Raw genomic sequence first — 21307 nt, forward strand, 5'->3', positions numbered from 1 at the left:
CCAGCAGCCGCAAGTGGAGGAGTGGGGAATCAAGCCCAGTTCTCCCAGATAAGAGAGCTCTGGCTGACCCAAGGCCATTCCAGCAGGTGCAAGTGGAGGAGTGGGGAATCAAACCCGGTTCTCCCAGAGAAGAGAGCTCTGGCTGACCCAAGGCCATTCCAGCAGGTGCAAGTGAAGGAGTGGGGAATCAAGCCCGGTTCTCCCAGATAAGAGAGCTCTGGCTGACCCAAGGCCATCCCAGCCAGGTGCAAGTGGAGAATCAAGCCCGGTTCTCCCAGATAAGAGAGCTCTGGCTGACCCAAGGCCATTCCAGCAGGTGCAAGTGGAGGAGTGGGGAATCAAGCCCGGTTCTCCTAGATAAGAGAGCTCTGGCTGACCCAAGGCCATTCCAGCAGGTGCAAGTGGAGGAGTGGGGAATCAAGCCCGGTTCTCCCAGATAAGAGAGCTCTGGCTGACCCATGGCCATTCCAGCAGCTGTAAGTGGAGGAGTGGGGAATCAAACCCGGTTCTCCCAGATAAGAGAGCTCTGGCTGACCCATGGCCATTCCAGCAGCTGTAAGTGGAGGAGTAGGGAATTAAGCCCGGTTCTCCCAGATAAGAGAGCTCTGGCTGACCCATGGCCATCCAGCAGGTGCAAGTGGAGGAGTGGGGAATCAAGCCCGGTTCTCCCAGATAAGAGAGCTCTGGCTGACCCAAGACCATTCCAGCAGCTGTAAGTGGAGGAGTGGGGAATCAAACCCGGTTCTCCCAGATAAGAGAGCTCTGGCTGACCCAAGGCCATTCCAGCAGGTGCAAGTGGAGGAGTGGGGAATCAAGCCCGGTTCTCCCAGATAAGAGAGCTCTGGCTGACCCAAGGCCATTCCAGCAGCTGTAAGTGGAGGAGTGGGGAATCAAACCCGGTTCTCCCAGATAAGAGCTCTGGCTGACCCAAGGCCATTCCAGCAGCCGCAAGTGGGGGAGTGGGGAATCAAACCCGGTTCTCCCAGATAAGAGAGCTCTGGCTGACCCAAGGCCATACCAGCAGGTGCAAGTGGAGGAGTGGGGAATCAAACCCAGTTCTCCTGGATAAGAGAGCTCTGGCTGACCCAAGGCCATTCCAGCAGGTGCAAGTGGAGGAGTGGGGAATCAAACCCGGTTCTCCTGGATAAGAGAGCTCTGGCTGACCCAAGGCCATTCCAGCAGGTGCAAGTGGAGGAGTGGGGAATCAAACCCGGTTCTCCCGGATAAGAGAGCTCTGGCTGACCCAAGGCCATTCCAGCAGCTGCAAGTGGAGGAGTGGGAATCAAACCCGGTTCTCCTGGATAAGAGAGCTCTGGCTGACCCAAGGCCATTCCAGCAGGTGCAAGTGGAGGAGTGGGGAATCAAACCCGGTTCTCCCAGATAAGAGAGCTCTGGCTGACCCAAGGCCATTCCAGCAGCTGCAAGTGGAGGAGTGGGGAATCAAACCCGGTTCTCCTGCATAAGAGAGCTCTGGCTGACCCAAGGCCATTCCAGCAGGTGCAAGTGGAGGAGTGGGGAATCAAACCCGGTTCTCCTGGATAAGAGAGCTCTGGCTGACCCAAGGCCATTCCAGCAGGTGCAAGTGGAGGAGTGGGCAGCCAGCTGCCTCGCCTTGCCTCCTGGAGGGGAGACAGAGAAAAGCAGTCCCTGCCCACTTTCCTCCCTCCCTCCCTGCCTGCTCCATCTCCCCCTCCCTGCCTGTCGCCTCTGGGGCAGGCCATGGAGTGGTGGGAGCAGCAGGGGCATTGAGCGTCTGCACTGCAGCTTGGGGGAGGGAAAGGGGGTGCGAGCAGAGCCCAGGGGGCAGAGACTTCCCCGCCTCCCAGAGAAGGAGGCTGGTCTGCCTAAGGTCCGGGGATCCTAGAATCCTAGATTTGCAAGGGAAAGCCAGAGTCATCTAATCCAGCGGCAGCCCAACTGCAGTTCAGGGGCTGCATGTGGGGTGACTCTTGAAGACCCCACCCCCACCCCATCAGCCAGCTTTTAAAAATCACTGCTTGGAGAATGCATTTAAAATTGCTTTCTTTCAATCTCTCCCTCCCCATCTCCCTCCCTCCCCATCTCCCTTCCTTCCTTCCTTCCCTCCCTTCCTTCCCTCCCTCCCATTCTTCCCTCCTTCCCTCCCTCCCTCCCTTTCCTCCTCTCCATCTCCCTTCGTCCCTCCCCATCTTCCTTCCTTCCCTCCCTCCCTTCCCTCTCTCCCTCCCCTCCTTCCCTCCCTTCCCTCTCTCCCTCCCTCCGTCCCTTTCCTCCTCTCCATCTCCCTTCGTCCCTCCCCATCTTCCTTCCTTCCCTCCCTCCCTCCCTTCCCTTCCCTCTCTCCCTCCCTCCCTTCCCTCCTTCCCTCCCTCCCTCCCTTCCTTCCCTCTCTCCCTCCCTCCCTCTCTTCCTTCCTTCCCTCCCTCCCTTTCCTCCTCTCCATCTCCCTTCATCCCTCCCCATCTTCCTTCCTTCCTTCCCTCCCCACTTTCTCTTCCTTCCCTCCTTCCCTTCTTCCTCCCCTCCCCCTCCCTCCCCATCTTCCTTCCTTCCTTCCTTCCTTCCTTCCTTCCTTCCTTCCTTCCTTCCTTCCTTCCTTCCTTCCTTCCTTCCTTCCTTCCTTCCTTCCTTCCTTCCTTCCTTCCCTCCCTCCCCTCCTCCCCTCCTCTCTCCCTCCCCATCTCCCTTCCTTCCTCTCTCAAACATTGCATATTCATGTTTTCCAGCTCTTAAACATCCACCGTTTATTCAATGTGGCTCTTACATCAAGCAAGTTGGGCCACCCCTGGTCTAGTCCAGCCCCCTGCACAAGGCAGGAAACTCACAAGCCCCTCCTTGCTGTCAGGGGGCCGTCTAGCCTCTGTTGAAAACCTCCAAGGAAGGAGAGCCCAGAGAGGAGAAAGACCCGGTTGCAGTGGAGGAAAGAGGGGGAAGGGGAACAGGGGCAGCCCTGACCCTCTCTCCCAGTGGTGGGCGGGGTCTAAAAATATTGGTTGCCAGGAGACAAAGGGGGCCCACCCACAACTATAAGGCTATCATTTACATTTTATAAGAAATAAGTAACAATTCCATAAAATACATTAGTGGGAAAAGGTACAATTAAAACTTTTGCGAAATAAAAGTAGAAGTCCCAATATTATTACCCTCATGCAACTAAAATGTACTTTGCATTTAGGGTTGCCAGCCTCCAGGCGGGGCCTGGGGATCGCCCGCTTTTCCAGCTGATCTCCAGCTGGCAGAGTTCAGCTCCCCTGGAGGAAATACAATTTGGATTTACATTTAATATCTACTGCATACTGCTGGTAAAATGTACAATATATGTATATATATGTATATATGTAATATGTACCCCGTAGGGCAGATTGGTAAAGCTGCACTACTGCAGTCGGAGCCCTCTGCTCACGACCTGAGTTCGATCCCAGCGAAAGCTGGCTCAGGTAGCCGGCTCCAGGTTGACTCAGCCTTCCATCCCTCCGAGGTCGGTCAAATGAGTCCCCAGCTTGCTGGGGGGAAAGCGTAGACGACTGGGGAAGGCAAGGGCAAACCACCCCGTCAAAAGTCTGCCGTGAAAACGCTGTGGAAGCCACGTCACCCCAGAGTCGAAAACGACTGGTGCTTGCACAGGGGACTGCCTTGACCTTTTTAATATATATTAGTTATTACCGTGTGCATGTATTGTACATTTTACTGGCAGATCTAAGGAGGCAGCCATGTCGCTCTGAAGCAGTTGAACAAAACAGGAGTCCAGTGGCACCTTTAAGACCAACCGATTTTTATTTAGAACATAAGACACAAAAGCTGACGCTCTAAATAAAAATTGGCTGGCCTTAAAGGTGCCACTGCACTCCCGCTTTGTTCATTTCACTGGCAGGATGCGGTAGATATTAAATGTAAATACAGGCTGCATTTTCTCCAGGGGAGCTGATGTCTGCCAGCTGGGGATTGGATGTGAAAGCGGGAGATCCCCAGGTCCCACCTGGAGGCTGGCAACCCTACATACAAAGTCAATTTTAATGGCATGACAGTAATAAGAACATAAGAGAAGCCATGTTGGATCAGGCCAATGGCCCATCCACTCCAACACTCTGTGTCACACAGTGGCCAATATATATGTATGTGTGTGTGTGTGTGTGTGTGTGTGTATAAGAAGAAGATAAGAAGAAGAAGATATTGGATTTATATCCTGCCCTCCACTCCAAAGAGTCTCAGAGCGGCTCACAATCTCCTTTCCCTTCCTCCCCCACAACAGACACCCTGTGAGATAGATGAAGATATTGGATTTATATCCCGCCCTCCACTCCAAAGAGTCTCAGAGCGGCTCACAATCTCCTTTACCTTCCTCCCCCACAACAGACACCCTGTGAGGTAGATGAAGATATTGGATTTATATCCCGCCCTCCACTCCAAAGAGTCTCAGAGCGGCTCACAATCTCCTTTCCCTTCCTCCCCCACAACAGACACCCTGTGAGATAGATGAAGATATTGGATTTATATCCCGCCCTCCACTCTAAAGAGTCTCAGAGCGGCTCACAATCTCCTTTCCCTTCCTCCCCCACAATAGACACCCTGTGAGGTAGATGAAGATATTGGATTTATATCCCGCCCTCCACTCCAAAGAGTCTCAGAGTGGCTCACAATCTCCTTTACCTTCCTCCCCCCCCAACAGACACCCTGTGAGGTAGATGAAGATATTGGATTTATATCCCACCCTCCACTCCAAAGAGTCTCAGAGCGGCTCACAATCTCCTTTACCTTCCTCTCCCACAACAGACACCCTGTGAGGTGGGTGGGGCTGGAGAGGGCTCTCACAGCAGCTGCACAGAAACACACACACACACATATACACACATGTATACACACACACATATATACATACATAGACACACACACACACACATAAATAGCCACTGATGGACCTCTGCTCCATATTTTTATCCAATCCCCTCCTAAAAACTGACTATGCTTGCAGCCGCCACCACTTCCTGTGGCAGTGAATTCCACATGTTAATCACCCTTTGGGTGAGTACTTCCTTTTATCCATTGTAACCCGACTGCTCAGCAATTTCATTGAATGCCCACGAGTTCTCGTATTGTGAGAAAGGGAGAAAAGGACTTCCTTCTCTACCTTCTCTATCCCATGTGTAATCTTGTAAACAACCTTCATTATTTCCAATTATTTCCTTCATTATTTCCATAAATAACCTTCATTATTTCCAATGAAGGGGAGGCATTTAAAAGGTGTGCAGTCCCTTTAAATGTGACGGCCAGAACTCCCTTTGGAGTTCAATGATGCTTGTCACACCCTTGCTCCTGGCCCCACCCCAATGTCTCCTGACTCCACCCCCAAAGTCCCCAGGTATTTCTTGAATCAGACTTGGCAACTGTAAAAGTGACTGGGAAAGACCATCCTGCTAGGAAAAGCTGAAAAGCAGGGTCGGTACTAGGGTTTTTGGTGTAGTGATGAAGTGCGGGGACTCTTATCTGGGAGAACCAGGTTGGATTCCCCACTCCTCCACTTGCAGCTGCTGGAATAGCCTTGGGTCAGCCAGAGCTTTCGTAGGAGTTGTCCTAGAAAGGGCAGCTTCTGTCAGAGCTCTCTCAGCCCCACCTACCACACAGGGTGTCTGTTGTGGGGTGGGCGGGGGGGGGGGGAAGGTAAAGGAGATCGTTCTTGCGTTGTGAGAAAGGGACTCCCGTTCTGTTCTCCAGCGACTAAAAGGACCTTGGCATTGTTAACATATCGCCTAACATTGAAGGGGGCCCCACCCGCCATCGGGCAAGCTTGACCCCTTGGCCAGTTGCGACCCGCGACTTGTGGGTCTCCTTCTGTAACCCCCCAGAAGCGCCGCGGTGCTGAACGGACAGCTCCCCCTTCACCGACGCTTGCCGTCCCCGAGGCGGCCGCCAGGGGCGCAGCGGAGCGCTCTCCACCTTTGTCTCTCTTTTGCAAAACGCCGCCAGCAGCGCCCCCCCCCACCCCGTCCAGCTCCGCCTATCTCTCCCCCCCCCTTCCTCCTTCCCCAGGCCGCCCAAGCCGTGACCATTGCAAGAGGAGGAGGAGGAGCCCCACGACGGAGCATCCATGGTGGCTGGCGGCCGGGAGCCCGGGCTAAGGGGACCCACTGGATGTGCCCCCCCAGGCAGCATGCGCCCCGCGACGTCCAGGGAGGAGGGACGGGCGGAGACAGGTACTGAAAGACCCACCCACCCCTCCACCAGCCCCGCACTGGGCGCTCTGCAGTGGTGGGAGGAGGGGAGCAAGCAACAGGAGAGGGGGGGAGGGGTCGTCGCGGGGGTGATGAGCTTGGGTGGGGGGGGGGAGCTATGGGGCAAAGGGGGGGAGAGACAGGCTGCCAAGCCCTCCTTCCAAACGCGCAGGGACGGGGGGGGGGGGGGGGTTCGTGCGGGCACGCGCGTCCCTGTGTATGTGTGATGCAACAACCCGGTGTTGCATTGTGCAGGAAAGGGAGGGTCGCTGGAGAGACTTATTCGTCCCTGGTAGGTCGTGCGCTGGCTGGAATACCATTGCCCGCCCCCCCCCCCCACACTCACCTGGCGACGGTGGCATCTGTTGGCAGAGAGGGGATTCATGTCCCCTGTCCCCCGTTTGGAGAGCCTCTGCTCAGCTCTCTGTGTGTCTGGTGCCCTGGGGAGGGTGGGTTGCTAAAGAGAGAGACGGGAGCCCCAGGGATCGCTTCGCTTAGAGCAACGGCGCCTGTAACAGCACCTGCTGCAGTCATAAAGGTGCGTGAGGAGGAGAACATAAGAGAAGCCGTGTTGCATCAGGCCAGTGGTCCATCCGGTCGGACGCTCTGTGGCACACAGTGGCCAAAAGAACCAGGTGCCATCAGGAGGTCCGTCAGTGGGGCCAGAACACCAGAAGCCCTCCCACTGTGCCCCACCCCCAACACCAAGAATACAGAGCATCACTTGCTCCAGACAGAGAGTCCCAATGATACGCTGTGGCTAATAGCCACTGAGGGACCTCTGCTCCATATAAGAACATAAGGGAAGCCATGTTGGATCAGGCCGGTGGCCTATCCGGTCCGACACTCTGTGGCACACAGTGGCCAAAAAAACCAACAACAGGTGCTATCAGGAGGTCCATCAGCGGGGCCAGAACAGCAGAAGCCCTCCCACTGTGCCCTGCCCAGCACCGAGAATACAGAGCATCACTGCCCCAGACAGAAAGTTCCAACAATACGCTGTGGCTAATAGCCACTGATGGACCTGTGCTCCATATAAGAACATAAGAGAAGCCCTGTTGGATCAGGCCAATGGCCCATCCAGTCCAACACTCTGTGTCACATAAGAACATAAGAGAAGCCCTGTTGGATCAGGCCAATGGCCCCTCCAGTCCAACACTCTGTGTCACATAAGAACATAAGAGAAGGCCTGTTGGATCAGGCCAATGGCCCCTCCAGTCCCACACTCTGTGTCACATAAGAACATAAGAGAAGGCCTGTTGGATCAGGCCAGTGGCCCCTCCAGTCCAGCACTCTGTGTCACATAAGAACATAAGAGAAGGCCTGTTGGATCAGGCCAGTGGCCCCTCCAGTCCAACACTCTGTGTCACATAAGAACATAAGAGAAGCCCTGTTGGATCAGGCCAATGGCCCCTCCAGTCCAACACTCTGTGTCACATAAGAACATAAGAGAAGCCCTGTTGGATCAGGCCAATGGCCCCTCCAGTCCAACACTCTGTGTCACATAAGAACATAAGAGAAGCCCTGTTGGATCAGGCCAATGGCCCCTCCAGTCCAACACTCTGTGTCACATAAGAACATAAGAGAAGCCCTGTTGGATCAGGCCAATGGCCCCTCCAGTCCAACACTCTGTGTCACATAAGAACATAAGAGAAGCCCTGTTGGATCAGGCCAATGGCCCCTCCAGTCCAACACTCTGTGTCACATAAGAACGTAAGAGAAGCCCTGTTGGATCAGGCCAATGGCCCATCCAGTCCAACACTCTGTGTCACATAAGAACATAAGAGAAGCCCTGTTGGATCAGGCCAATGGCCCCTCCAGTCCAACACTCTGTGTCACATAAGAACATAAGAGAAGCCCTGTTGGATCAGGCCAATGGCCCCTCCAGTCCAACACTCTGTGTCACATAAGAACATAACAGAAGCCCTGTTGGATCAGGCCAATGGCCCATCCAGTCCAACACTCTGTGTCCCACAGGGGCAAAAAAACCCAGTTGCCATTAGGAGGACCAGAAGCCCTCCCACTGTTTCCCCTCCCAAGCACCAAGAATACAGAGCATCACTTGCCCCAGACAGAGAGTTCCAACAACATGCTGTGGCTAATAGCCACTGATGGACCTCTGCTCCATTTGTTTATCCAATCCCCTCTGAAGCTGTCTATGCTTGTTGCCGCCACCACCTCCTGTGGTAGTGAATTCCACATGTTAATCACCCTTTGGGTGAAGAAGGACTTCCTTTTATCCATTCCGACCCAACTGCTCAGCTATTTCATTGAATGCCCATGAGTTCTTGTATTCTGAGAAAGGGAGAAAAGGACTTCTTTCTCTACTTTCTCCATCCAGGCATAATCTTGTAAACCTCTATCATGCCACCCCACAGTCGACGTTTCTCGAAGCTAAAGAGCCCCAAGCGTTTTAACCTTTCTTCATAGGGAAAGTGTTCCAACCCTTTAATCATTATAGTTGCCTTTTTCTACACTTTTTCCGGTGCTATAATATCTTTTATGAAGTGCGGGTGACCAGAATTGTACACAGTAGTCCAAATGAGGCAGCATAATTTGCAGGACGTGCATTGGGCATAGGGGTCTGATGATTTCCTGCAATTCCATAGATCAGTTCCCCTACAGAAAATGGCATCTTAAGAACATATGAAGCTGCCTTCTACTGAATCAGACCCTGGGTCCATCAAAGTCAGTATTGTCTGCTCAGACTGGCAGCGGCTCTCCAGGGTCTCAAGCTGAGGTTTTTCACGCCTACTTGCCTGGACCCTTTTTTAGTTGGAGATGCTGGGGATTGAACCTGGGACCTTCTGCTTACCAAGCAGATGCTCTACCACTGAGCCACCGTCCCTCCCCTGCTCTCCAGGGTCTCAAGCTGAGGTTTTTCATGCCTACTTGCCTGGACCCTTTTTAGCTGGAGATGCCGGGGATTGAACCTGGGACTTTCTGCTTCCCAAGCAGATGCTCTACCACTGAGCCACCATCTTCAGTGAGCGGAATCTATGGCATCGCATCCCTGCTGCTATCTCTTCCTTCCTCAGACTCTACCCTTTCTAGGATCCAATCCCAAACGCCCAGGAATCTCCCAACCCACAGCTGACAACCCTAAATTTGGGCAGGATCTGGCAAAGCTTAAAGTTTGGTGTAGTGGTTAAGTGTGCAGACTCTTATCTGGGAGAACCGGGTTTGATTCCCCACTCGTCCGCTGGCAGCTGCTGGAATGGCCTTGGGTCAGCCATGGCTCTCGTAGTGTTGTCCTTGAAAGGGCAGCTGCTGGGAGAGCCCTCTCAGCCCCACCCACCTCACTTGGTGTCTGTTGTGGGGGGGCGGGAAGAGAGAGGAGATTTTAAGCCACTCCGAGTCTCTGATTCAGAGAGAAGGGCGGGATATAAATCCGCAGTGGTCGTCTTCTTCTTTTTCATTTTCATTTAGTTTTAATTTAATTTGAGACTTATACCCCACCTTATCCCGCAAAGTGGGCTCAGGGCAGCTTGCAACATTAAAACATTACAATAAGAATAAATAAAACATATCCAAATAAACGCAACAAATTTAAAAAACTCGTAAACATAATACATAAAAGCAGAGGATCATAACACCAACAAGAATATACAGCCAGAAGCTGTTTCTTCTTCTTCTTCTTCTTCTTCTTCTTCTTCTTCTTCTTCTTCTTCTTCTTCTTCTTCTTCTTCTTCTTCTTCTTCTTCTTCTTCTTCTTCTCTTCTTCTTCTTCTTCTTCTTCTTCTTCTCTTCTTCTTCTTCTTCTTCTTCTTCTTCTTCTTCTTCTTCTTCTTCTTCTTCTTCTTCTTCTTCTTCTTCTTCTTCTCCTCCTCCTCCTCCTCCTCCTCTCTCCTCCTCCTCCTCCTCTTCCTCCTCCTCCTCCTCAGTCTGTTGCTTTAAAGGGGGCCAACCCTTTGTGCCTCTTTGGACCTAAATCCTTCACTCCAAATAAGCACCTGTAAGATTGTCCTTTAGTAGAATTACCCATTTAGTAAAGAGCAGTGAATTGTGGTCAACAGCTATTGGCACACGCTGCCTTGGATGGCCCAGGCTAGCCCAATCTCATCAGATCTCAGAAACTAAGCTGGGTTGGCACTGCTTATTACTTGGATGGGAGACCACCAAGGAAGTTGAGGGTTGTTACGCAGAGGTAGGCAATGGGAAACCACCTCTGTTTGTCTACAATGGCTCAGGCTACCTCAATCTCGTCCAGATCTCAGAGACTAAGCTGGGTTGGCGCTGCTTATTACTTGGAGAGACCACCAAGGAAGTTGAGGGTTGCTACGAAGAGGTAGGCAATGGGAAACCACCTCTGTTTGTCTACCATGGCTCAGGCTAGCCCAATCTCATCAGATCTCAGAAACTAAGCTGGGTTGGCATTGCTTATTACGTGGATGGGAGACCACCAAGGAAGTTGAAGGTTGTTGCGCAGAGGCAATGGGAAACCACCTCTGTTTTTCTACCATGCCCAATCTCATTAGATCTCAGAGACTAAGCTGGGTTGGCGTTTATTGCTTGGATGGGAGACCACCAAAGAAGTTGAAGGTTGTTACGCAGAGGCTGGCAAAGGGAAACCACCTCTGTTTGTCTTCCACGGCTCAGGCTAGCCCAATCTCATCAGATCTCAGAGACTAAACTGGGTTGGCGTTGCTTATTACTTGGATGGGAGACCACCAAGGAAGTTGAAGGTTGCTATGCAGAGGTAGGCAATGGGAAACCACCTCTGTTTGTCTACCATGGCTCAGGCTAGCCCAATCTCATCAGATCTCAGAAACTAAGCTGGGTTGGCATTGCTTATTACTTGGATGGGAGACCACCAAGGAAGTTGAAGGTTGTTGCGCAGAGGTAGGCAATGGGAAACCACCTCTGTTTGTCTACCATGCCCAATCTTATTAGATATCAGAGACTAAGCTGGGTTGGCGTTTATTGCTTGGATGGGAGACCACCAAGGAAGTTGAGGGTTGTTACGCAGAGGCTGGCAAAGGGAAACCACCTCTGTTTGTCTTCCATGGCTCAGGCTAGCCCAGGGTTGGCCATACTTGCTTAACATAAGAGCGACATAGAATAAACATCAGATGCTTGAGAGCTGCAAGACAGGAAGGCAGGCAGGCAAATAGAAGGGGAAAACAAGAGGTGGAAAGACAGCAACTTTAAATGCATTCTCCAAACAGCCAGCTGGCTGATTTGGCAAAGCGATTTGAAGAGGCAAAGGCCTTCTCCAAGCTGGCTGATGAAGGGGTGGGGGCTTTGAGAGCCACATAGCACGTGAAAGAGCCACATGCGGCCCCCGAGCCACAGTTTGGCCACCCCGGGGCTAGCCCAATCTCATCAGATCTCAGAGACTAAGCTGGGTTGGCCCTGCTTAGTGCTTGGATGGGAGACCACCAAGGAGGTTGAGGGTTGCTACGAAGATGTAGGCAATGGGAAACCACCTCTGTTTGTCTACCGTGGCCCAGGCTAGCCCAATCTCATCAGATCTCAGAAACTAAGCTGGGTTGGCCCTGCTTAGTGCTTGGATGAGAGACCACCAAGGAGGTTGAGGGTTGCTACGAAGATGTAGGCAATGGGAAACCACCTCTGTTTGTCTACCATGGCTCAGGCAAGCCCAATCTCATCAGATCTCAGAGACTAAGCTGGGTTGGCGTTGCTTATTACTTGGATGGGTGACCACCAAGGAAGTTGAGGGTTGCTACGCAGAGGTAGGCAATGGGAAATCACCTCTGTTGGTCCTGGATGGCTCAGGCGAGCCCAGTTCATTGTATCTTGGAAGCTAAACTGTGTCAGCCCTGGTTAGTACTTGGGTGGGGGTCCACCCAGGAAGTCGGGGGTTGCTACGCAGAGGTAGGCAATGGCCAAGCACGTGCAATCCTCCCTTGCCTGGAAAACCCTCTGGCTTCACCACAGATCAGTTGCAACCTGATGATACTTTCCACTGCCCATTTTAAAGCTGCAACCTGGAAGGGCCCCCCAACCTGGATCAGCAGACTTTGGGGTTGGCCCTGGTTAGTGCATGGGTGGGAGACCGCCAAGAAGTCCAGGGTTGCTACAATTAGAATCCTAGAATTACAATTACAATCGTAGAATCCTAGAGTTGGAAGGGACCTCCAGGGTCATCTAGTCCAACCCCCTGCACAATGCAGGAATCTCACAAACACCTCCCCCTAAATTCACAGGATCTTCATTGCTGTCAGAGGGCCATCCAGCCTCTGTTGAAAAACCTCCAAGGAAGGAGAGCCCACCACCTCCCGAGGAGGAAGCCTGTTCCACTGAGGAACGCTCTAAACTCACAAACACCTCCCCCTAAATTCACAGGATCCTCATTGCTGTCAGAGGGCCATCTAGCCTCTGTTGAAAAACCTCCAAGGAAGGAGAGCCCACCACCTCCCGAGGAACCCAGTCGCAGGGGATGGGGAATCAGAATAGAATAACAGAATCATAGAGATGGAAGGGACCTCCAGGGTCATCTAGTCCAACCCCCTGCACAAGGCAGGAAACTCACAAAGACCTCCCCCTACATTAACAGGATCTTCATTGCTGTCAGATGGCCAGCTAGCCTCTGTTGAAAAACCTCCAAGGAAGGAGAGCCCACCACCTCCCAAGGAGGAAGCCTGTTCCACTGAGGAACCGCTCTAACGGTCAGGAAGTTCACAGAACCATAGAATGGGAAGGGACCTCCTGGGTCACCTAGTCCAACCCCTTGTACAATGCAGGAAACCCACAAATACCTCCCTCTAAATTTACAGGATCTTCATCACTGTCAGATGGCCATCTAGCCTCTGTTGAAAAACCTCCAAGGAAGGAGAGCCCACCACCTCCCAAGGAGGAAGTCTGTTCCACTGAGGAACCGCTCTAACGGTCAGGAAGTTCATAGAACCATAGAGATGGAAGGGACCTCTAGGGTCATCTAGCCCAACCCCCTGCACAATGCAGGAAACTCACAAATACTTCCCCCTAAATTCACAGGATCTTCATTGCTGTCAGAGGGCCATCCAGCCTCTGTTTAAAACCTCCAAGGAAGGAGGTTCAGTTCTCCATTGGGAATCATAGAATTATAGAGTTGGAAGGGACCTCCAGGGTCATCTAGTCCAACCCCCTGCACAATGCAGGAAACTCACAAACACCTCCACCTAAATTCACAGGATCTTCATTGCTACACAGAGCCTGGACTTGGGAATCCGCTTCTGTTCTTCTCTTGCCTTGAAACTCCTCTCTTCAAGAGAGTCAGTTTGGTGTAGTGCTTTAGTGTGCAAACTCTTATCTGGGAGAACCGGGTTGGATTCCCCTCTCCTCCACTTGCAGCTGCTGGAGTGGCCTTGGGTCAGCCATAGCTCTTGCAGAGATTGCCCTTGAAAGGACAGCTTCTGTCAGAGCTCTCTCAGCCCCACCCACCTCACAGGGTGTCTGTTGTGGGGGGGGGGGGAGGTAAAGGATACTGTGACCACTCTGAGACTCTGATTCAGAGAGAAGGGCGAGGTATAAATCTGCATTCTTCTTCTTCTTCTTCCTTGAAAAGGCAGCTGCTGTGAGAGCTCTCTCAGCCCCACCAACCTCACAGGGTGTCTGTTTTGGGGGAGGAAGATAAAGGAGATTGTAGGCCACTCTGAGAGTCTGATTCAGAGAGAAGGGCGGGGTATAAATCTGCAGTCTCCTTCTCCTTCTTCCTTGAAAAGGCAGTTACTGTGAGAGCTCTCTCAGCCCCACCCACCTCACAGGGTGTCTGTCATGGGGGAGAAGATATAGGAGATTTAGTCAACTCTGAGACTCTGATTCAGAGAGAAGGGCGGGGTATAAATCTGCATTCTTCTTCTTCTTTGAAGAGGCAGCTGCTGTGAGAGCTTTCTCAGCCCCACCAACCTCACAGGGTGTCTGTTGCGGGGGAAGAAGATAAAGGAGATTGTAGGCCACTCTGAGACTCCGATTCAGAGAGAATGGTGGGGTATAAATCCGCGGCCTTCTTCTTCTACAGGCTGCCCTAAGTTGACTGCAAGTTGACAGCCCTTTCATCGACCAAATATTGGCATGTTTGTTTGATTATCGCTTGGGCCAGTTCACTCTTCCTCCGTCTGTAGCACTCGCAGCTTAGTTCTGCCAATGCACCCAGTCTGGTAGTTTTCATTCAACCTCTTTAGTCTAGTCTTGTATATTATTCAGGGTGCAGGTGGCTGTTTCCTGCCCCTCCCTTCCGGATGGCCTTTACATTGCTGCTCCCAAGAGGTGTTGATACAGCTGCTTTCTTCAGATCGTTTCGTATTAACCCCTCCCTCACCTCCAAAGGATGCAGTGCCAAACGGAGGCTCTTGCCCAGCTTGGAGACTGGAAAAAGAAGCAAGCAAGAGGAGGAGGAGGAAAGAAGATAAGATTGGATTTATATCCCACCCTATACTCTGAATCTCGGAGTCTCAGAGCAGTCACAATCTCCTTTATCTTCCTCCCCCGCAATATGTGGGGTGGGTGGGGCTGAGAGGGCTCTCACAGCAGCTGCCCTTTCAAGGACAGCTCTGCGAGAGCTATGGCTGACCCAAGGCCATTCCAGCAGCCGCAAGTGGAGGAGTGGGGAATTGAACCCGGTTCTCCCAGATAAGAGTCCACGCACTTAACCACTACACCGAACTGGCTCTCAAGGAAGGAAGGAAGGAAGGAGAAGGAGATGGAGATATTGGATTTATATCCCACCCTATACTCTCAGTCTTGGAGTCTAGAGCGGCTCACAATCTTCCTTCCTCCCCCACAACAGATACCCTGTGAGGTAGGTGGGGCTTAGAGAGCTCTCCCAGAAGCTGCCCTTTCAATGACAGCTCTGTGAGTGTTATGGCTGACCCAAGGCCATTCCAGCAGCCGCAAGTGGAGGAGTGGGCAATCAAACCTGGTTCTCCCAGATAAGAGTCCGCACACTTAACCACTACACTAAACTGGCTCTCAAGGAAGGAAGGAAGGAAGGAAGGAAGGAAGGAAGGAAGGAAGGAAGGAAGGAAGGAAGGAAGGAGAAGGAGAAGGAGATGGAGATATTGGATTTATATTCTGCCCTATACTCTGAATCTCATAGTCTCAGAGCAGCTCACAATCTTTTTTCCCTTCCTCCTCCAAAACAGACAAACTGTGAGGTAGGTGGGGCTGAGAGAGCTCTCCCAGAAGCTGCCCTTTCAATGACAGCTCTGCAAGAGCTATGGCTGACCCAAGGCCATTCCAGCAGCTGCAAGTGGAGGAGTGGGGAATCAAATCCGGTTCTCCCAGATAAGACTCTGCACACTGAACCAGTACACCGAACTGGCTCTCAAGGAAGGAAGGAAGGAGATATTGGATTTATATCCTGCCCTATACTCTGAAACTCAGAGTCTAGAGCGGCTCACGATCTTCTTTCCCTTCCTCCCCCAAAACAGACACCATGTGAGGTAGGTGGGGCTGAGAGAACTCTCCCAGAAGCTGCCCTTTCAATGACAGCTCTGCAAGAGCTCTGGCTGACCCAAGGCCATTCCAGCAGGTGCAAGTGGAGGAGTGGGGAATCAAACCCGGTTCTCCCAGATAAGAGTCCCTGCACTTAACCACTACACCAAACTGGAGTCATGGAATACTCCCCATAATTCAGGCAGGGGGTGGGAAGGTTCCAAGGGCAGAGCTAGATCCTTCCAGATGAGGTCAGGAGCTACAGGTAAACCCTTGTTCTCGTGCCTGCAGAAATGATCACCATCCGTTTCTCCTTACGCCCTGAAAGATGGAGCTGGGCAGGTAGATTGGCTCTTCCGTACTTGACTCACTGTTGTCCTATTCACTCTGCAATGGGGGGGGGGGGAAGAAGGGTGCAGGCTGGTGCCCCCCTGTACCTGCAGATGACACCATGAAGCAGGGGGCTGAATCAGGCCCCCGGAGGGCATATTTCAGTCCCCTCCCCCAAGCAACTGGCTGTCGTCTCCTTCCTTCTCCCTCTCTCTTGGCTTCCTTCAGCATCACAGCATCTTTTGCCAGGCTTGCTTAATCTCACAGGCGCTACAGAGAAAAACCTCTATTTTCTCCGTTGGCTGAGACTCCTCCTTTGGCGAGGAACGGGGGGGAAGCAGAGCTTGCTTTGCCAGCTCTCTCGATCGCACAGCAGAGCTACTGAGCCAAGCCTCTCTTCCTTCTGCTGGGAGAGCCTCCTCCCCCTCCTCCTCCCCTGGGGAAGGAAGGAAAGAGCCAGAGTTTCCTTTGCCCAGTTCCCTGGATCCCGTGGGAGAGATACAAAGAAAGCGCCTTTAAGTCCAACGAGTGCTAAGGTTTTAAGCATGTTTTATTTAAGTTTTTTTTTTCAAAAAAAGAAATCTTTGTGTTTGTCTGTGTGTCCTTTATAAAGTTTATATCTCTGCTACCTAATCTTAAATAGGTACACACACAGCCCAGCCCAGCCCTGTGAGGTGGGTGGGGCTGAGAGAGCTCTCCCTGAAGCTGCCCTTTCCAATTGTCTGTTGTGAGGGAGAAGATATAGGAGATTTAGTCAACTCTGAGACTGGTTTTACAGGGCTCCCAGGTCAGGGGACCTTCATCTCATATATGCCGGATCCTGCCCTCGTAACAAATGAGTTTGACACCCCTGCGCTGTTTTTAAAGCCTGTTTTAATTTTTAAATACCGTATTTTTCACACCATAAGACGCACTTTTTCCTCCAAAAAAAGTGTGGGGGGAAAGTGTGTGAGTCTTATGGAGCGAAGGTACGTACCTTCTTGGGGGGGGGATCCGCTGCCTCCGCCTCCGATCCCGGCGCTTCCCCGCGCCTGCCTGCCTGGCTCCAGCTTCTTCCAGCAAGCGCTGGGATCGCTCCACGCTGCCCCCGCTGCAAACCCAGGGCTTCGCGAGCGCCGGCTGTGGAGGGGGCAGCGTGCTTCCTCCGTGCCTGTCTGCCTGGCTCCAGCTCTGATGCTTACAGCAAGCACCGGGATCAGAGGGCGGAGGGAGCAATCCTGGCGCTTGCTGTAAGCGTCAGAGCTGGAGCCAGGCAGACAGGCACGGAGGAAGCACGCTGCCCCCTCCACAGCCGGCGCTCGTGAAGCGCTGGGTTTGCGGAGGGGGCGGGTGCTTCCTCCGTGCCTGTCTGCCTGGCTCCAGCTCTGACGCTTACAGCAAGCGCCAGGATTGCTCCCTCCGCCCTCCGATCCCAGCGCTTGCTTTAAGCATCAGAGCTGGAGCCAGGCAGACAGGCACGGAGGAAGCACGCTGCCCTCTCCGCAGCCGGCGCTCGCGAAGCGCTGGGTTTGCGGTGGGGGCAGCGTGGAACGATCCCAGCGCTTGCTGGAAGAAGCTGGAGCCAGGCAGGCAGGCGGGGGGGGAAGCGCCGGATCGGAGGTGGAGGCAGCGGATCGCCCCCAGGAGGAAGGTGCGTCCTATGGTCCGGAGCGCCTTATGGTGTGAAAAATACGGTATATACGGTATGTATGTGTATGTTTGCCTGTGTCCTTTATTAAGTTTATATCTCGGCTACCTAATCTTAAATAGGCACACGCACGGCCCAGCCCGACAAGCTCTCATTTATGCCAGATCCGGCCCTCATAACAAATGACTTCGATAAGCCCGCCATGAAGGTTCCTTTTATGGGTTATGTGAAAGGAAGAGGGAAGACCTCCCCCTTCTTGAGCCACAGCCCCGCTCCCCATTACCGCCTGATTTTGCTGGCGTTCTCTGCAGGCAACTAACTTGACTTTAGTCCAGATATCAAGTCACTGCACATCCCCTGGGCGAAAGCAGTTGGTAAGGAGTCTACTTATGGGGAATGCAAAAGGCAGCGCGAGACTGTACACATCCTTTAGGTAGGTCGTTGGGCAGCTAGAGAGATTAACGGAGGAGAGGTCTATCAGTGGCTACTAGCCAGGGTGACTAAAGAGAAACTCCACATTCTTCACCCAAAGGGTGATTCACACATGGAATTCACTGCCATAGAAGGTGGCGGCGGCTACAAGCATAGCCAGCTTCAAGAGGGGATTGGATAAGCATATGGAGCAGAGGTCCATCAGGGGCTGTTAGTCACAGCGTATTGTTGGAACTGTCTGGGGCAGTGATGCTCTGTATTCTTGGTGCTTCGGGTGGGGGCACAATGGGAGGGCTTCTAGTGTCCTGGCCCCATTGGTGGACCTTCTGATAGCACCTGGTTTTTTTGGCCACTGTGTGACACAGAGCATTGGACTGGAGGGGCCATTGGCCTGATCCAACAGGGCTTCTCTTATGTTCTTATGTGGCACAGTGTTGGACTGGAGGGGCCATTGGCCTGATCCAACAGGGCTTCTCTTATGTTCTTATGTGACACAGAGCATTGGACTGGAGGGGCCATTGGCCTGATCCAACAGGGCTTCTCTTATGTGGCACAGTGTTGGACTGGAGGGCCATTGGCCTGATCCAACATGGCTTCTCTTAATGTTCTTATAAAGATAGATAGATAGATGAATTTATTGTCATTGTTCTCAACAAAAAGAGAGCAACGAAATGAGGTGCTCTTCCACAAACATACCAACACATCAAACACACATATTCATAAACATTTAAATACATCTGAAACCATTAAACCATTTAAACCATTAAAACCATTTAAATACATCTAAAATGGATAAACATTCATAAAACCATTAAAACCATTTAAACCATTAAATAAACATTCATAAAACCATTAAACATTCATAAAACCATTAAAACCATTTAAACCATTAAATACATTCTAAAACAGATAATCCTTCATAACCCTGCATTTAACCTAACCACAGCACTTGGATAGAAACTGTCCTTAAATCTGTTTGTCCTAGCCTTCAACACTCTATATCGTCTACCTGACGGTAAGATCTAAAAAAGCAAATGGCCCAGATGTGTATGGTCCCTTAGGATCATTTGTATCTTCCTTTTACATGCCATATTATACAGATCACCAATGAGGGGAGAGAACAGTGTTGGACTGGAGGGGCCATTGGCTTGATCCAACAGGGCTTCTCTTAATGTTCTTATGTGACACAGAGTGTTGGACTGGAGGGGCCATTGGCCTGATCCAACATGGCTTCTCTTATGTTCTTATGTGACACAGAGAGTTGGACTGGATGGGCCATTGGCCTGATCCAACATGGCTTCTCTTAATGTTCTTATTTGGAGGCAGTCAGCCTCTGAATCTCAGTGTCAGGAGGCAACATCAGGAGAGGCCACAGGACTAGACAGTTTGAAAGGACTACTAACCATGGTGACTAAAGGGAACCTCCACTTTCAGAGGCAATATATTTCTGAATCCCAGTGCCAGGAGGCAACATCAGGGGAAGGCCTCAGCCTCTCTGCCCTGTTGTTGGCCCTCCAAAGGAACTGGCTGGCCACTGTGTGAGACAGGATGCTGGACTAGATGAACCACTGGTCTGATCCAGCAGGGCTCTTCTGATGTTCTTATGAAGTCCCTTGGCCTCTATGCCCTGTGTTGGCCATCCAGAGGAACTGGTTGGCCACTGTGTGAGACTGGATGCTGGACTAGATGGACCCTCCCTGGTCTGACCCAGCAGGGCTCTTCTGACGTTCTTATGAAGGCCTCAACATCTCAGCTCCATTGTTGGGCCTTCAGAGGCTGGCCACTGTGTGAGACAAGGCGCTGGAGTAGATGGACCACTGGTCTAATCCAGAAGGGCTTTTATGAAAGCCTTGACCTCTGTGCCCTGTTGTTGAACCTCCAGAGGAACTGGTTGGCCTCTGTGTGAGACAGGAGGCTGGACTAGATGGGCCCTCCCTGGTCTGATCCAGCAAGGCTCTTCTGATGTTCTTATGAAGGCCTCAGCCTTTCTGCCCTGTTGTTGGCCCTCCAGAGGAACTGGTTGGCCCCTGTGTGAGACAGGAGGCTGGACTAGATGGGCCCTCCCTGGTCTGATCCAGCAGGGCTCCTCTGATGTTCTTATGAAGGCCTCGGCCTCTCTGCCCTGTTGTTGGGTCTCCAGAGGAACTGGTTGGCCTCTGTGTGAGACAGGAGGCTGGACTAGATGGGCCCTCCCTGGTCTGATCCAGCAAGGCTCTTCGGATGTTCTTATGCTCTTTGTAAGTAGCTAGGTATGGTTTTCATTGATTTCATAACTCTTCGGTGATTTCTTCCCAGCAGATGAAGTGCTAACAGGAATGGTCGAGGGGACTGCACCACAATGGCGTCCTCGCATCCCCTGGAACTGACCGTCTTGGGGAATGGATCGGGGCCCAGCCAGAGAGCCCTACGAGGGTACCTTCGTCGCCATGGACAGCCCCCAGTTCCGGCATCGAGAATATCTCCTACGAGGAGGAGGAGGAGGAAGAAGAGGCAGAAACCTCCTTCCCTAATGACCGAGGCACTGCCGGCAGTTCCCGGACCCTTCAGCACCCTCCAGAGGAGACCTCTCTCCCAGGTCAGAGGACGGCCCTACGTCAGACACGAGTGGGAATTCTGTGGACTACGGCTTCATTTCGGCTTTGGTCTTCTTAGTGGGTGGGATTTTGCTGGTGATCGTCGCTTACAGCATCCCGCGAGAAGCGAGGGTCGATCCGGACACAGTGTCAGCCCGGGAGATGGAGAGACTGGAGATGTACTATGCCCGCCTGGCTCCCGGTTGGACAAGTGCATCATTGCAGGCTTGGGGTTCTTGACTTTGGGGGCATGCTTCTCTCTGTTCTCCTGATGGTCTCCATCTACAAAGGGGAGCTGTATCGGAGAAGGACTTTCGCGGCCTCCAGGGCTCCCAGGAAGACCTACGGATCGATAAACCTGAGGATGAGGCAGCTGAACGGGGAAGGGGGGCAAACGTTGGTGGAGAACGAGGTCGTTCAGACGACAGAAGCGGCACCCGTCGGCCAGAATTGCTGATGATTCTAGATATCTAGATGCAGGGCCTTTTTTGTAGCTGGAACTTCTTTGCCCCTAATGTAGCCAATCCTCCAAGAGCTTACGGAGAGCCAGTTTGGTGTAGGGGTTAAGTGCGCGGACTCTTATCTGGGAGAACCGGGTTTGATTCCCCACTCCTTCACTTGCACCTGCTGGAATGGCCTTGGGTGAGCCATAGCTCTCGTAGGAGTTGTTCTTGAAAGGGCTGCTTCTGGGAGAGTTCTCTCAGCCCCACCCACCTCACAGGGTGTCTGTTGTGGGGGGAGGAGATAAAAGAGATTGTAAGCCACTCTGAGTCTCTGATTCA

At 52.3% G+C, this 21307-nt stretch overlaps 1 protein-coding gene across 1 annotated transcript; it reads left to right on the forward strand.

Moving 5' to 3' along the window:
* The first annotated feature begins 6044 nt into the window (after positions 1 to 6044).
* TMEM74B (transmembrane protein 74B) lies at positions 6045 to 20994 on the forward strand. Its single transcript, XM_060233198.1, is given in 6 exon segments — positions 6045 to 6167; positions 20248 to 20363; positions 20366 to 20491; positions 20494 to 20715; positions 20718 to 20765; positions 20768 to 20994. Coding segments are annotated over 5 exon segments (684 nt in total). The 5' UTR covers positions 6045 to 6167; positions 20248 to 20290; the 3' UTR covers positions 20983 to 20994.
* The last annotated feature ends 313 nt before the right edge of the window (positions 20995 to 21307 follow it).

Source organism: Heteronotia binoei, chromosome 2 (genome assembly GCF_032191835.1).
Source record: "Heteronotia binoei isolate CCM8104 ecotype False Entrance Well chromosome 2, APGP_CSIRO_Hbin_v1, whole genome shotgun sequence".
In the NCBI taxonomy this organism is placed as follows: Eukaryota; Metazoa; Chordata; class Lepidosauria; order Squamata; family Gekkonidae; genus Heteronotia; species Heteronotia binoei.